This window comes from Urocitellus parryii, chromosome 4 (genome assembly GCF_045843805.1).
Source record: "Urocitellus parryii isolate mUroPar1 chromosome 4, mUroPar1.hap1, whole genome shotgun sequence".
In the NCBI taxonomy this organism is placed as follows: domain Eukaryota; kingdom Metazoa; phylum Chordata; class Mammalia; order Rodentia; family Sciuridae; genus Urocitellus; species Urocitellus parryii.
This window is the reverse complement of record NC_135534.1, coordinates 65,713,104-65,730,446: the sequence shown is the minus strand read 5'-3', so window position 1 is coordinate 65,730,446 and position 17,343 is coordinate 65,713,104. Positions and strand designations below refer to the sequence as shown.

General features: G+C 50.1%; 1 protein-coding gene across 5 annotated transcripts in view; it reads right to left on the bottom strand.

The window, feature by feature from the left end:
- Positions 1 to 11,012: 11,012 nt before the first annotated feature.
- Positions 11,013 to 17,343, bottom strand: part of Slco2b1 (solute carrier organic anion transporter family member 2B1) — a 48,515-nt gene continuing 42,184 nt past the window's right edge. For all 5 annotated transcript variants that reach the window (XM_026387352.2, XM_026387353.2, XM_026387354.2 and 2 more), the window contains exons 11-14: positions 14,533 to 14,696; positions 13,768 to 13,832; positions 13,388 to 13,508; positions 11,013 to 12,860 (exon numbers count right to left, since the gene is read on the bottom strand). In XM_026387352.2, the coding sequence (XP_026243137.1) occupies positions 12,680 to 12,860; positions 13,388 to 13,508; positions 13,768 to 13,832; positions 14,533 to 14,696 (531 nt within the window). In that variant the 3' untranslated portion in view covers positions 11,013 to 12,679. The remainder of the gene's footprint in view (positions 12,861 to 13,387; positions 13,509 to 13,767; positions 13,833 to 14,532; positions 14,697 to 17,343) is intronic.

The following is a 17,343-nucleotide window of genomic DNA, read 5'->3' as shown; positions in this document are numbered from 1 at the left end:
CGTGGCTAGGTTGGTTTTGTTGAAGGATTCTGGTGGCTGGGGCACCCTCATTTGGAGACAGGATAGTAATTTTTCAATTTGGCCCTCTTCCAGCCCAGAGAATAGGGGATTAGATCTCAGCAGGAAGGTGGAAGATGGGTCTGGGGTCACTGCTCCCCCTTCCCCTTCCCTCCCTTTCCCCCTGTGCATTTGCTCTTAGCCCTGGGAGTTCCCCTGCAAAGGAATGGGGTCTAAAACCCACCCCCATTACTCAAGGGTGGAATCCAAACCTCAATCCCCTGTTATGTAAGTGAATTATCCTCTGTCCCCAACCAGCGCCAGCCAGATCTCCTCCTCCTCCTAATTGATTTAATCTTCTCATACCAGAGAGCTAGGCTGGGGTTGAGGAGATGGCATTGATCAAGAGCCAGCACATCAGTGACGTAGATGCATTAATTACAGAGAATCTGGGTCAGGGATTGGCTCTGGACGGCCCCGATTCTCCACCTCCCACACCACCCCCCGAGTCATTTGGGTGTACGAAAGGACATTTCCAGCAACTCCTCATTCCTCTAGCCCCAGTGCTATGTATAGAGAGTATCCCATGAGACCCTATCTGTCTCTCAGATCCCCCCAAACCCCAGCTCTGGGCAGAATCTCCCTGTACTCCAGTCTGAGCACAGGACACAGATGAATCTAATTTACTGAAGAATGAAGAGAAGAACAGAGGACTAAATTTTAATGTAGGAAGAGACCTTTCTTGACTTTCCACGCCAAGCAAGTGTCCACTTTGCAGCTTTCTTGAAGGAAGATGCCAGGCCCTTCTCGTGCACCCTCAGGAGTGGGGAGCTCATTCCCCTGGTTCAGCCTTCCCTTAGTGATAGCTCCACCTGGGAGAGAGCCCTGTCTCTTGTGGGGCTGTGGCTCCAGTCTTGTGGATTCCTCTGGAAACCAGCTCTGCCTCTGAGACCTCAGGGCATCAGACCTCATCTGCCCTCCAGATCCAGGGACACGGTGATCACCACCCCTGAGTTTGTGCTTCTCCAGGATGAACACTCCTGGTTCTTTAACATTTCCCCATGTGTGGACTCTCTAAATCACTCCCGACTGTATCTCCTGTGTGCATAAGCTATGGATAGCATCACCTCTCTAGATTCCGAGAGCAGATCAGACTCTAATGCAGTATGAATAGCTCAGGTCAGAGCAGGACCATCAGTCTTTTTTATCTCGTTATTGGATTTATATTGATACAGCCTGAAATTGCCTGAGATTTTTTTGAGGGGGGGGGCTTAGCACTTAACACTTCTGATTCAGCTTAAGCACCCAGTCAGAAAACCTCCATGGTCATTTTTTTCTGGCACTAGCAATGAATAGTCAGTTTCCTTGAAACTGACATTTGTGACATTAGGAATATCTCCATGTTTCCTCCTCCATATTTCCTCTCTTGACCTACACTGAAATTTTTCTTCCCATACAACAACACAATTATTTATCTACTTATTCACCCACACAACTGTCCAACTATACATCAATCCATCCATTTACTGTCCCTACTATCCGGTACACACCATTTGATTCATCTGTCCAAAGATTCACTCATACAGGCAGTCACCTGTCCATCAAACTATCCATCTACAAATCCACTTACTTTTCATCCATTTTATATCCTCCTATCTAATCATGCACTTTATCTGTCCATCCAGTCACCCATCAACCCATCTATAAACCCACTCTCCCATCCACATGTTTATCCTGCAATCTTCTCTGTGTCCTAGTCACCTATGCATCGAATACTCATCATCCATCCATCTATTCATCCATTCAATATTTAATGAGACACTCTCACATGTCAAATCTTGTATTGAATATTCTGAGGAATTTGAAGCTGAATAAGATACATTCTCACACACACACACACACACACACACACCCCTCATTATCCTTATAGAAGAGTATAGGAGCAGATAAAAAAATGGCGCTAAATACTATAAAATAGAAACTAAAATAAAGTTTGAGATTTTAGAGGAGGAAGAAATGGCATCTGAATGAGGTTATGGATACTTTCCTGGTAGGAGAAATATTTGGTGTGGGTCTTGGTTGAACAGCAGTATTTGGATACGTGGGTGCATTGGAAGGAGTCTCAAGTAGAAACAGCACATCAAAGACGTGGCGCCTTGAGAGCAGAGTTCATGTCTTATTCTTCATATCCCTGACAAGGTGCCTGTCAGAGGGCTGAGTACACTAAGAAACTCAATACAGTCTTGCTGATTGATGTTATCCTTCTCTTTTCTGACAGGGCACCCTTATGCTTGATTAAGATAAGAATTCACTCTTTACTTTTAAGAGTATTCTATAGTTGCCTTGCTGGATGGCCTTGGGCAAATCCCAAAACATTTCTGAGCTTCAAGTGGAATTTCTGTGTCTATGGGGTGCCAGGCGTCATTCTGACTAAACTGTGGCTCTCAATAGAGTCTCTTTACCCAATCACCACATTTCAGTCTCCAATCACAGCCTCTATCTCTGGAGAGCTTTCTCTTCCACCTCCATCCCCCAGGAAGAAACGTGAGGTTTCAAAGTGTCTGGCTGTGTTATTGATTCATGCCTGGGTGGGGGCTGGGCAGGCAGTATTTAAGGGCAAGTATTCCCAGCCTAACGGAGTTAATTATGTTCATCAGGAAGGGAGAAGAGAAAGGAACAAGGCGCTCTGGTTATCTACTGGGCTTTAATCAAATTGAGAAATGAGGAAATCCATCACCCAGAGGCTGAGGCAGTTGGAGAGCTTCGCTTCCGCTGGCTTCAAGTCCTGTAATGGGTTGGGCGCTGTCCAAGGTGCTGACATCTCCACTTGCTCTGCGTTCCTGGGAGGAGCTGGGAGAGGACCACTCCCAGCATAGGGCTGGCAGCTTCTAGGAGAGGGCTCAGGACAGACCAAGAGAGGGTCTGGACATGTTGGGAGAGGCTGGAGTTTCTACTGTCCTTCCTGAATCTACCCTTTTAAATTTATCTCTCTTTCTGTTAAGGAAAACATCCCTTTTGTGGCCAGAGCCCTGAGGAGGGACTGAGGAATCTACAGAGAGGGGAGGCCCTAGATTTCTTGTTGCCAGGGAGACTTCTGAGTCCATCTGAGAGTGGAGGCACAGTCCTTGACCTTGGGAACTTCCCTATCTTCAGAGAACACGTGGCTTCTGCTCTTATGCAATCCTCAGTTTAATGACAGAGACATAAACTTGCCTTTGGGAATTTATTGATCTGGTGGAGGAACGCCATTCAACCTCTAACTCTAACCCAAGTATATCATTAGGGAGCCATGGCCTATGTCTACATGGAGCCTCCGTCCTGATAGGGAAGACATGGTCTTCCTTTGGAAAATTCCCAACCAGACTGAGGAGACATAACTCTTGGTAGAAGGGGAAGTCTCCCACATAAATAGGGGAACAGCTCAGAGCTTCACATTATGATTGAAGTTATTGCTATTAGACATTTAGTGTCAATCATGGAATTCTTCCTGGTAGAGGTGAGTTTGAGTTGGGTTTAAAGAAAAGCAAGAGATCTGGGTCCCTAGATCTTAGGCCCTTTGAGAAGCATGACCTAGTCTTCTCATTCTCTCCTATCCCCTTTGGAATAAGGACAAAGTTGGTTATAACAAAGGCTCTTGCTTAATGAATGACCACTAACATACAGGGAGTGACTGCACCCACTTGGTGACTTGAGAGACAGCAGAGTGGGGGTGGGGCATGGATCTAGGAGGACAGTGGTTAGAGTGCAGAGCCTGAGAATGGGGTGGGAGATGGAGGGCAGAGAATATAGTGGGCAGAGGGAGGAACCTGATAAGTGCCCAGGCCACTGAAGCATAGCATTTGAGGCAACTGCCTCATGTTTCTGAAGCTGGTGAGAGACACTTTATTGAACCTTAAATTGTTCAAACTAGAGTATTAAATTACAAAAATCATAGACTTCTCAGCATTTTGAATCATGGAAAAGTATTAAAACCATAGCATTTTACCAGTGTCTTGAAATTATAAAACTGCAGAAGGTTAGAGTCAGAGAACTAAAAATCCATATTGGAGAATCTTAAAGTCCAGGAATTTCAGAGTCAAATCGGTGGTGGTGGGGAGACCCCAACAGTTCATTGACCCCCTTTATCTGTGTCAATTACAGTGCTGGGAGTATTCTCATGTTATCCCATTTAATTCCCACCACAAGTCTTAAGCCATTCATTTCCATCTCCACTCAATGCCAGACTTCTGACAAAGATTTATCAAACACAGGCTTGTATAACCTCCATGAAAAGGAAGTCATTCCATCTGGGCATAGCTCAAATGGCAGCTGGAGGGTTCTCCCTTATATAAGTTGACTGTCTCCTTATAGTGTTCCCACACTGGTCCAGTTCATATCCTCTGAGCTACCCTGTGCAAGTCTAATCTCCCACTCACATGACAGCTTTTCAGATGGCTAAAGACAGCCCTCATTGCTTTCTTCTCCAGGATAAGCTGGCTTGTTGATCATCTAACTAGAAATGGGACAGCAAATCAAAGAATATTTGAACTGGAGAGGCCCTTAGAGGTCAGCCCTTCTAGAGACTTCCTTTCACTGTTAGGCAGTACGGCAGGATGGGTGGGAGCCTGAACCTGGGGGAGACCAGCCTGGCTTTGCAATGCTGAGATCCAGTTCCAACTTGCTGCATAGCCTCTTGTCACTTGGGTCTTCGTTTCCTTATTCCTAAAATCAAAAGAATAGTAACACCAGCACAATAGAGTTGATGTGAGGATAAACGAGATAATGCAAGGGAAGCTGTTAGAGGGCTTGGCACCCAGCAAGCAGTCAATAAATATTAGCTATAATTATTGGAGGCCCAGTCAGGGCAGGGACTTGCTCAAGATCACAGAGCAGCTCAGAGGCAGACCCGGGGTTAGACCAAGGACTTCTGCCTTCCTGCCCAGGGGCCTTCCCATCCAAAACATCTGTCTACCTTCTTCAGAAAAAAAGGAAAGAGCCCAGAGAGAGCAGGGGGTACTTGGCTCCCTGAATCAGTTAGGATGCAAAGAAGGGACCACCTGCCTTAGGCATAAGCTTCTTGTTTCCTTAACAAGAGGCCAGAAGAAGATGGCGCCAGGGATGGTCTGGTGATTCAACGTCTCTGATGACCTGAGAGTTTCGGGTCCTAAGCTTGGGGGAGATAGCTCTTATGATCACAAGAAGACTGATGTGCATCAGTGCTCTGTCCTCCCAAGCCAAAAGGGTCTGGTAGCTAAAAGGGTCTGTTCCTTCCCCTCTTAGCCACTCATTCACCCAGAAGGAGTGCCTTCCCAATCAGGGAGCTCTCACATCTCATTGGCCAAAATAAGTCACATGTCTACTCTTAGCCCACTTGCTGGCAAAAGGGAAGACACTTCTTTTCTGGCTTGGTTACCTCTGTGGGTAGGCACCTTACTACTGCAGGGAAGAAAAGGTGAAGGACAACAGGAAGGCAACCAACAATGGCTGTGACACTCACCTTCCGTCTTCTCTCTGGATGGCCCTCCCCTCCTTTCTGCCTCTGCCAGGAAGTGGTCTCCCATTGCTCTCATTGGCCAGCATACCCTCTTCTATCATGCAACTGAGCGTTGCCTAATTCAAGTTGCATCCTGCTTTGTCAAGTTTTCTCATCTTCTCATGCCCAAATCTTGTCTCCCGAGCCTGGCTGGGATCATTGTGAGAGCAATAGTAACTACTAATGCATAAGGACCTCCTGTGCACCAGACATTATTCTAGGTCCTCGTGGGAGTCATCTCCCAAAGGCTCCCAATGGTCCACATCTCCTGGCATTCACACACTTTGCTTTCTTCTCCCACATTATACCAGGGTTAGCATGGGTGACAGAATATGGCAAATGTTACAGTGTGTCACATCCAGGACTAGATGATAGAAGATACAATGGCTTCCATCTTGGTAGCACACATTCTCTTTTTGTGTGTGGTGGGGTGGTGGGTATTAAGGATTAAACTCAAGGGCACTTGACCACTAAGTCACATCCCTGGCCCTATTTAGTATTTTATTTAGAGACAGGGTCTCACTGAGTTGCTTAGTGCCTTGCTGTTGCTGAGGCTGGCTTTGAACTCACGATCCTCCTGCCTCAGCCTCCCAAGCTCCTGGGATTACAAGCGAGTGCCACCGTGCCCAGCTTCTTTCCCAGGTCATTGATTCTAGGGGAAGTTAGTTTCCGTGTGAGGAGTGACCTTATTTAGAGGCCTGTGTAAGAAGGAGTAGCAGTCTGGCCAACTGCCAGCAAGGAACAGAGTGGGCTGGGAGGAGGATCCTGCAGCGCCAGTCGAGCCTTCAGATGAATACAACCCACCGCTGACACTTGACAGCAGTGTCAGGAGTGATTCTGAGCCAGCCCCCCCCCAGTCAATCGACTTGTGGGTTTTTGACCCTTGAAATCATGTGAGATTAATAAATACTGGTTGTTTTAAGCTGCTAATTTTTTTGGGGGGGGTAATTTTTTACTCAACAACAGATGACTACTGCAGTGCTACACTGTCACATTCAATTCTCACAATTCCGATGGATTGGAGTTTGTTTCTCTCCCTTCTGGATGGAAAAAACAAAGCTCAGCAGAGTGGAGTGACACCTAATAAGTGGCAGAGCTGGGATTTGCCCTCCTGTCTCTTGGTTTCCAAAGCAGAAGGCACCTGTTTTATCAGCTGGGATGTCCCAGCATGAAGGTTGAAGAAATAGGACATGAAAAAGTGGTCTCTTTCTCTCATGCGTCCACCCCCCTCCTTTTTTCCATTCCAACCAGATTAGTTAGCTGCTACTCTATCTATCCATCGTGTAGTGATTTGGGGTCAAGCTGGCTTACCGCAAACAACATGGGAAATTGAAAGGGGGATGGATACCTAAGCTCTTGAGTGACCTTGGACAGGTTCCTACACTTTTTGGACCTTAGTTTCTTTACCTAATCCATAGGAAGAATAATCTCTCCAGGGGGCCAAGAGAAGTCTTGTAAACATGGGGAGGTTTGCTTTGAGGAAGGAGCAGCCCTGACCCGGGCTCTCTGCCCAGCACATCTACGTCTGTATAAGTGGTGAGGCACCTTTTCCTCTCCACCTGCATCCAGGTTCAGGGAATAGAGGCACTGGGGGTCTGTCCTGACCGGCTTCTTGAGCCTCACCCTCACCACGCCCTCTCTCTCAGACCAGGCTGCAGCCCTACAGCACCAGTGGAAATTTCCCCAGGCTGCCAGGAGCTTTCTGTGTGTTGAGACTTTATCTCTGCCGTGTCTTTGGTCTAGACACCCTTCCCACCTTCTCCACTGGGCGCGCTCCTTCTCAGCTTTCAAGACTCAGCGTAGATGTCCCACTTCCAGAAAGCTGCTCCTGACCTGGATCAAAGCCTCCTACTTCTGTGGATCATTGCTCCAGTCTCCTGCCTGAGTTCCTGGCTTCTAGCTTCTCTCTTCCACTCAAAGCCCCCACAGTGCCCCCAGCGCCTTTCTAAAATACAAATCTTTGTCTTGTCACTCCCTGCTTAAAATAACCCGTCAATGGAATAATCCATCAATCAATGCTTCAAGGGCTCCTCCTTGCCCTCAGGAAAGCATCCAAAGCCTTCGGCTGGACCTCAAGGCTTGGTCCCTGCTGCCTCTTGGCTCTTTCCTGATTGTGCTGCTCAAGCAGTACACGCCAGCCGCAATGCTCTTGCCACCATATTCCAGACATATTGCTCTGTCTTTGCTCATCCCTGTTGTTTCTTCTGTCTACCCCCATCTTCTCCAGCTGGGGAAGCCCTGCTGAATCTTTAGGGTCAGTCCTGCTATAACCTCCTCCAGGAAGTCTTCCCGGTTGCACCCAGGGAGAGCCACGGTTTCCTCTTCTCCCCTTTCCTGTGTAACTGCTTGTGCCTTTGTTACTATTTGTCAGCTGTCTGCTTCCAGGAGGAGTTTCCCGAGAATCAACTCTATCTGACACATGGTTGTGTCCCAGCAGAGGGGCACAGAGCTGACACGCAGGTCGTGCTGGCTGGTTGGGGAGGCGAATGAATGAACGGATCCATCCTTGAATCACCACTCCTCAGCCAGTCTCAGAACTTGTGCTTCCCAGGGCAAACCCACTTTATAGCCAAAGGGGAAGGAGAAGGAAGGGACTGAGCTGGAAGGGAGAAAGAAAATCAATAAAAATGTAAATCTAGTGGAGAAAAGCTGTCCCAAGCTGGCTGTGGCAAGAGATAAGACTGGGAAGGCTGAGCCCTGGCTGACAGCGGAGGAGAGATTAGGGGACAAGCAGAGCTGTGGCCAGGGCAGGGCAAAGGGAGTGTGCCTCCTCCCCGTCTCCTCCACCCCCTCCCACTCTCTGCTTTGTGGGCTCATTAAATCCTTCCAGGCGCAGGGGAAGGGGAGGAGTCTGACAACCCCGGTCATCAGGTGCCCCTCCTGGGAGCCGGAGGAGCATTATTTTATCTGGTTTGCACATTCTGTGGGGCCAGACATCCTGATCAACCTTACTTTGCAGGTGAAAAAAACTGAGTGCAGAGGAGTTGTCATTTGTTCAAGTCACTCCAGGAGACTAAGGTCTGCACCTAAATCTGACTGTCTTTACAACTCTCATCTTCGCATTCCATGAAGGGTCTGGACCTGAGACCCTGGATTTGCAGGGGTCTCACTCAACCTCTGAAATTGCACATGCAATTGTATTTGTTTGTATGTGTGTGTGTGTGTGTGTGTGTGTTTTAATTATGAAGAGTTTATGTCTTTAATCAGATCCCAAAGGTGATTGCTACCTGTTCCCCTTCCCCGACCCACCCATTGCCTATCCTATGCCTCTCTGGAGGTGGTGACTTTGAACTGGGCCTAGAAGGTTGGGTAGGAGTTCATGAAGCAGGGACAGAGACAAGCAGAGGGGTAGGGGTGGAGCAGGCTGAGTGGCCAAGCAGCACGGTCAGGGGAAGAATTCCACACATCCAGGCCTTGGAAGGGCTGCTTTCTCCTCACTCATTAGTGTGCCAATCATGATTCCTGGCTCCCAGCTCCTGAGTGGCGTCTGCCTGATTTGGAACTTCCAGGCATACATGTGCAAGTAAAGGAACTCGGGGCCGGGAGTCAGGACGTCAGTCCCAGTCCAGTCTTCTGCTGGATTTTCCCACCAGTAGACTCCAACAGTAAGACTTAATGTCCTCTCCTCCCACTCCGGGAGCAGGGACAGGAGCGTGAGCAAATACTGTGGCTCTTTTTTAAAAATATTTTTTAGGTTTATTTTTTAGTTTTAGGTAGACACAATATCTTTATTTTATTTTTATGTGGTGCTGAGGATTGAACCCATGCATGCTAGGCAAGCACTTTACCACCGAGCCACAACCCCAGCCCATACTGTGGCTCCTCATTGGCCACAGACTATACTGGGGAGGACTGATCCCTAAGGGACCTCCAGTCCTTCTCTGCTCCATCCCTTGGTTCTTGGTCCCATGTGCCCCTTTCAGTGACTCCTGAGCCTCTTCACCCTTACCAGTCTGGAAGACTTCAACCATAGGGACAAGAGTCATCTCCTCCAGCTCCAGTTCAACGCAGAGTTGGGCTCCCTGTGAGGTTCATGAATTTAGGGCATAAAAACCTTTCCCCAGGTCCAGGTCATGCCTCACCAATGGCTCATATTGTCATATTTTTGTGAAATTTACACAGGTAAGACACTCTGACCCCAATCCAGGTTGCAAATTTCTTTCCACTCCAATGTCCCTGTGTCTCAATGACACAAGGGACCATTGACATTTTTGGGATCTGGCCAAGGGGGAGTCATGTTGGGGGTAGATTGAATTCGGGTCCTTTGGAATATGTTTATGTGGATCTCAGATAGTTCTGTGTACAGGTAAATCACTGTAGCCATCTCTGCATAAGAATGGCTTCTAAGAATAACCCTACCAATTGTCCACCTCACTTGGCAATATGACATTAAGATGTCATATCATGGTATAAATGTGTTTTGTTTCTTGTGACTTGAAAATATATGGGGAGAGGAGGAGAAATGGCAGATACAAGGTTTGAAATGTGCAAAGCCAGAAGCTGGTCTGTGGAAATGTATTATTTTAGACGTATGCATGACAGTTAGTTAATAACTATTTTTTCTGAATCGTGTGTAGAATTTTTTTTTCTCATTCTGGGTAAATATTCACTTTCTTACCTAATTTTGTTCAGGTTCAGCATCCCGAATCCAAAAATCCAAAAGCTGAAATGTCCCCAAATTCGAAGCTTTCTGAGAGCTAATGTAGTAGTACGAGTGGAAAGGTCCATACCTGACCTTAGATCATGGGTTCCCATCAAAACACAGGCTAAGTGGGTACAGTGGGGCACACCTGTAATCCCAGCAACTCTGGAGCCTGAGGCAGCAGGATCATCAGTTCAAGGCCAATCCCAGAAAAAATTTAGCAAGGCCCTCAGCAACTTAGAGAAACCCTGTCTCAAAATGAAAAACAAAAAGACCTGGGGATGTGTCACTGAGACACATTGGTGAGGTCATGCCTCACTAATGGTTAAGTGCCCCTGAGTTCAATTCATGGTACAAAAACCAAACCAAACCAAAAACAAAAAAAACCAAACTACCCTGCAGGCTATGTAGATGAAGTGTCTATGAAACAAAAATGAATTTTATGTTTAAATTAGGATCCCATCCCTAAGATATCTCATTATGTATATGCAAATATTACAAAATCTGAAAACAATCCAAAATCTGAAAGACTTCTGGTCTCAAGCATTTTGGATAAGGGATCCTCAACCTGTATTCATAATTTTGAGCTCTTTTTATTAAAGAGGTCTCCCCAAATTGTATTAGCTTCAGTACCCAAAGATCTGGATGCAACCCTGATTCCACTCTATTTTTTCTGTGTGGTCTTGGGCGAGTCGCTTATCCTTTCTGAGCCAGTTTCTTCCTCTGGAAAATGCGAATAACAATGTGGATAGGTGAGGACTTGCACAGCCTCATGACTTTATTTGAATCATTTCTGAAACCATTACTAGAGGATATAACCCAGCCAAACGGAAATTAGACCAGAATATAAAGAGAGAGAAAGATGCAATATACCAGAAATAATGGTGCGCACTGAACCTAGTCAAACTTAAATCTAAATAACTGGAAATAATGTGGTTGTTGCAGAACTCTAATGCAGTTTATACGAAGGGATTTTTGTAATAAAAGAGACATTATGCATGAACAAATTTAATAATAAGCTGTATCTATAATTTCAGATTATTTCTGTGAAATTTGGGCAACAGGAGGGAAGGAGAAGAAATATAAACATACTAAAGGCCTCATCTGGTTGGAGGAGACTTTGAAATTATTGGCATTGATAAATGCAGGTCCTGCTATTTGTTAAACATTTACAGTCAATCAGTAGAATAAAGCAGGCCTGAGAACATCTATCCTTCCTTCTTCTCCTTTCTCATGGGAAGGCCCCACGTGTTCCCAACCCCAGCTTCTCCCCAGCCCCCTGCCCAGGGCTGGGCATCCAGGGGTGTGGGAGTTTCTGCCTCCCCAGCAGCAGGTCCCAGCCAGGTCAGGGATGTGGTGGCAACAGAGGGTCTGGGAGCAGATCAGGAGACCTTTCTTCCTCCTGGGAAATATGCAGGCCAGATAAGCCAGGCCAGAAACCCACGCAGGCCTGATAAAGCAAAGGATCCCGTGGTTCAGACCCGAGCGCTGCAGGGTAGCTGTGTGCAGAGCTGGGCACTACTACTCCTAGGGTGACAGGTCCCGTGTCACACTGATCCAGGCATCCCAGAGAACCAGATGCTGCCCTTGACGTGTCACTGAATCAGACATGGTACAACCTCGTGATACAGACTCGGGAGCAAGGCAAGAAATGGGAGGAACTAGGATTCTATTCACAAAAGTCACAAAAGTGGCCCCTGGTCAATGTGTGAGACCTCCGCCATGCAGAAAGAGCTGTGAGCAGGACTGAGTATGTGCTGGAAGTTAGAATGTACCCACATGTGGGGAGGGGTCTCCCTCTGCACACCAGGGCCCCTGGGCCAAGGGCTAAGCCTCACCCCTAAACGGTGGCCCCCTGAGGATAAGGGCTGGAACTTCCTGAGCCAGAGAGTGAGTCTCCCCCTCAGCTAAGGCTCCCTTCCCCTCCCCAGGCCCAGTGGCCCTGAGTGAGGCCAGCTTCCTCCTCCCCACGGGGCTTCCCTTCGAGGCCAGCACCACTCTTGGCCTCCAGGGGGCGCCAAGTGGACACGTCTTGAAGGTGGCCTGGGGCTGGGGAGACCTGAGTTCATTTGACCACACAGATGGTCAGAGCCAAATGAGCCTGGAAGCTGGGAAGCTCATTCCCACCTGACAGAGGAGATGCTTGGGACTCAAGATGCTGGGCTGTGGCCTGGTGTGGAGGGCAGCTTGGACTACTGTGGTCCATTTCCCTCCCCTCAGGCACAGGAGAGATATGCAATCTTTCCACCCAGGAAAGTTTGGTTCCAGGTCAGCTGTCTGGCAGGGGAAGGAACAGGGAAGACCCTCTTGCTTTAGAAGTGGCCAACACAGCAAACCCCCCAAATAACTCCTTGGTTCCAATAAGCAAAAGCCCAGAGTGGGCCGGTAGCTTATCCAAAGTCACACAGCAATTTAGGGAAGGAGCTGGAATTGAAACATAGTGCTCCTGACACCCAATCTTGGCCAAAGGACTCAGAGGAGGTACCTCTGTTGACCATCACTCATGGACAGGTGAGGCCAGGGACAGCTCACACACTGGAATCCTCTGGCTGCTTCTTTGGCCCTGACATCAACCGTTGCTGCTCTAGGCCAGGGCTGGATGTGGTCGATTTGTGCCCTGCCTCTTTGCTCTGCTGCCTCAGGATGGCCAAAACCAAGGCAAAGCAGACCAGGGAGCCCGTTTTGAAGAAGAACTGGAGTCCAATGAACCTGGGGAGAAACAAGGGACTCTTGGACTCAGGAGCCCCAGGTCCAGGGCTCAGACGTCCTCGGGCTGGGGCTGAGTGGAGTCAGCTGATACCACTCATGGTGCCATAGGAGACCTTGAGGCTGGGGGTGGGGGGCACTGACTCCCAGGGGGCCCTACCCTGGAGGAGGCAGGGAGGCTCTGCAGAGGGAGCCTTTGGCGGGGCAGAAGCCAGCAGGTCCTCCCCACATCCACCCTAGACCAGAGGCCTTGGAGCCTTCAGGTTGCTTTAAGCCCCCATTGTACAGATGGGTAGACCGAGCCCCAGTGAAGGCAGACAGGGCTTTTCCCCAACCCCACCCTCATCTCTCTTACAGTTGGGCAGCTACTGATTCTCCTCGTCTATATAAGAAGGAACGGTGTCCCGCACCCAGGACTGGGGAGTTTGCACTGGACATTTTAATGGGACCTCCACTCTCTGCTGGTGTCCTGCCTGGGATTCTGAGGGTCTTCCCAGCGCCTTACCCACGTCCCCTGGCCCAAGTCTCACCGGTTCCGGAGCAGGTCATTGTCATAGTAGCGGCAAACAGCTCGACGCCCACAGCTCAGGGCCCAGTGCACACAGGTGGTATCAATAGCGCTGCCGTGGATCACAGGGCTGGGCATCCAGGCTAGGGGAGGACGTGCTCAGGGGACAGTAGAGATCCAGCATTCCCAGGCCCCTCACAATCTTTCAGGGGCTCTGGGCCATGGTGGGGGCCTCTAACCCACCCCTTTGCTATGAATCAGAGGAAGCCCCCATCAGACTGGCCTCTACTTGCATCTGGGTTGGGTCTGCTGCCCCCATGCACCTGTGCCCCTGCAGTCTGGCACACAGGGGACATCTGGGTCCCTATCACCACCACCAAAGGGCCCAAGCTGGCTCTTTACCCAGGACTCTCAGGAGCATGAACTGGATCCCCACAGCCAAAGTCTTGTCTTCTTTCTTCACTCCCCTAACAAGCAGGGACACGGCAACGTGAGGGCCGGCAGCTGAATGAAGGTCACCATGCCCTTCTCTGTCACCACCCAGGCCAGCCCCCTGCCTGCCTCCTGGATCCCTGTGTCTTCTAATATCTATGAGGGGCTTCATTCCTTTCTAATTTTCTACAAAGCAGATAGTGAATAAAATAATCCCAACAGAAGGAGGAGTTGGAATGATCTTGCTCCAAGGTCTCCTCATCCCAGCCTCTACCCTGGGGGACCTCGACTTTGGACTCAGGTGACAATCTGTCAGGCCTGGAGGGCACTGTCAGGACAAAGGCCAGGAAGATCTTGGACCAAGAGGCAGTACTGGGCACGGGCTGGGTCTGTGATGGACGCTATCTGCTTGTGACCTTGGCGGGGCCTCAGGGTCATGGGCCTCACTTTTGCAGTTTGGTCTCCTGGGTGCAGCCCTTGTGGCTCACCCACTGTGGTCAGGGTCAAGTGGAGTCCACCTCCTCCTTACTGAGTGATGCCTCACTTGGGGGAGGCCAGGCCAGGGCCTTGGGGGCAGCATCCCCTCCCCTGGTGCGAGGAGGGGCCTGGCTCTGCTGGGACCCCAGTCCTACTCCCCACCCCACACACTTTCTGTAGAACTGGGGCCAGTCCCTGAGCTTCCCACTGTGGCGAGGGGCCTCTTGGTACACCCCCCCGCCCTGCCTCGGCCTTCACCTTAGAATGAGCATGAAGGAGGGGGTGTGGGTGAGGCTGGCCAGCGCCGCCCCCAGGCTGACCAGGAGAATGAAGGGCAGCACCAGGTGGCTGCAGGCCGAATCGCAGGAGCCTGCAAGCACTGGACCACGCCCGCTCACGCAGCTGCAGTTGGTGTAGAGAACCTGGGTGGGAGAAGGGGGAGTGGAGTCTTCAGAGCCTCCAAGGGCAGCGGCTGGCTGAGGGGCTGAGGCTGGGGGAGGTGCCCCAGAGGCCCAAGGCCCACAGCCAGCTGGGCTGGCGCTGGCCGGAGTTGGGCCTCTGGTCCCTTAGCAGAGTGCAGATGGCTGGAGGAACCACGCAGGTGCCTGGACAGACTGGGCAGGGCCTGGGCTGTGGCTACTGGCAGCGAGAGAGAAGCACAGAAAGAAAGGGGGAGGGACTGGGAATAGCAGCAGCCCCAGAGATGCACCCATCGCAGGGAACCGCCCTGGAGCGGAGCCGGGTGTCTGACCACAGCCTGCGTTCACACTCCCTGGGAGCCTGGGGACCTCCAGCCAAGGGCTCTATAAGAAGTGGTCTGGCTGCAGTGAACTTGGGCACCTGATAGGAGCAGAGCCAAGCCAGGAGGCTGGACTTTTCTTTTCTTCCCATCAGATCAGCATTTCTTGATGAGTGTGTCCAGAGTTGCAGGTGGGCACAGGTGTATAGGGGTGGGTCCTGTCCACTCTCAGGGCAGCCACGCTGCCCTCTGCCTCTCTCCTCAGCCATGGCAGCCTCAGACACAGCCCTGTGTGAGCAGGCTGGGGAGTCCTGAGGTGGAACCTGGCTGGGGGGCCTGGAGGTATTTGAAGCCCAGCAGAGATGGAGATGAGGGTGCTGTACTAAGGATACCCAGGAGGCTGCTGGGAGGGGGAACTGGTGGGGTGCAGGAGAAGGGCCCCATTGTGGGTCAGGGTTGGATGAGTAAAGGAGTTTTGATTTGAGATTATTTAGGAGGTAAAATTCAAGAAAGGTCCACGTGCATGTGCGAGAGAGAGAGAGAGAGAGAGAGAGAGAGAGAGAGAGAGAGAGAGGGACTTCAGCTTGGGTAACTCTCGGATGCTCTTTCCATTGTCCTGCAGAGCTCATGTGCAGGACAGGGCTGTGCTGCCACATGTGTGTGACCTCCTAAGTCCACACCATGTCATACTTCAGGGAAGGTGGTCTTAGCTCTTTGCTACTGGCTGAACAGCCCTCTGACTGGAGACACAGTGGAGGGACAGGTGATGGGGAAGCGCGCTAAGGCCAGGTTCTGGAAGAGGGATGTCCTGCCGCTGCTCCTTGGCTCAGAGGCAGAGGCTCTGGGATGGACACCAAGGCCAGACTTTTCTCTCAGGATCTGCCTGACTCTGCACTCATGTTTATGCAATCTTGGCAGAATTGTTCTCACAGATGCCCTCTGTTTTTCCCGTTGCCTCTAACTCCCACTCCTTGGGCGCTCAACTCCATCCTTTGAGTCTGAGGCCCCCCCAACACCCACCTTCCCCCCTCACCCCATCACTCACTCGTTCATGGAGCACAACCATCCTGTGCATGGATCCACCCATCCCTAAGCCCAGGTGCTCTCAGTGGGCCTGAGGAGGCACATGTGCCAAGGAAAACTCGAGCCAGCAATGACCCCATGTATTGACCCTGACTAGGCCACACCCTCCTTCCAATACTATACCCCAACTCAAACCTCTGTGGTGGTCCAAAGCGGGCTGGGCTGGGGCCAGAGCCTCAGGATCTAGCCCCAGCTCTGGTGTTAAGATTCTGCAAGCTGGGTGCGGTAGCGCACACCTGTAATCCTAGCACCTTGGGAGGCTGAGGCAGGAGGATTGCAAGTTCAAAGCCAGCCTCAGCAACTCAGGGAGACCCTGTCTCTAAATAAAATTTTAAAAGGCCTAGGGAGGTGGCTCGTTCATGGAGCACAACCATCCTGTGCATGGATATTATATGCAACCCAGGTTCAATCCCCAGTACAAAAAAAAAAAAAAAAAAAAGAAAAGAAAAAAGAAAAATAAAAAGACTCTGGGTGCACTGCTTGGTCTTTTTCTGGGTCTTCATTTCCCATCTGCACAATGGGCATAACAGGAGTGGTACTGAGTGCTTCGAATCTCTAGGCACAGTGCCAAGTGCTCTTACGGATGATGCCATGTGGCTCTTCACTTACTAATTAATGAATTCACCCAGGAAAGCATTTATTTAGCCCAGGCCCCACAATCTAGAAGGCATTCCATAATACCATCTCTGTGTACAGACTAGGAAACTGATGCACAGATTAAATAATCTGCCTAAACCAATGGAGCCAGGTAGAGGCAGAACAGGGATTTAAGCCAGGTGGCCCGGCCCCTCAGTATTCAGGGACCCATAACTGTAGGAGTTTGCCACCTACCCAGGATCTTGTCCTGGGCCTGATGGTCCTGGAAGAGTTTTCAGAGAGGTCAAACAAGGTCAGAACAGTGAGAGCTAGGAGGTCCCAAAGACTGGGACAGCCGTTATTCCAAACACCAACAACTGACACAGCTGTGGCTACCCCTGGCTGGCTTCTGAAGGCCCACCAGCCACAGCCACCAGCCACAGCCACCAGCCAGGTGTTTTCCTCTGCAGAAGCTGGGGCCCTTCATCTCCCTGGAGGAGACTTGGGCTTTGGTGCTCATGCCCAGCACTAGAAGTTCTGCCCGACAGGTGGGGACTCTGGAGAGGGGAAGATGTTGTCATAACAACCAGGCTGATACCCCCCCTCCCCCCACATGCTTGAATATAGCCAGGGCCTAAGGAAGGAGGGTATTAGCCCTATTTGTCATTTGG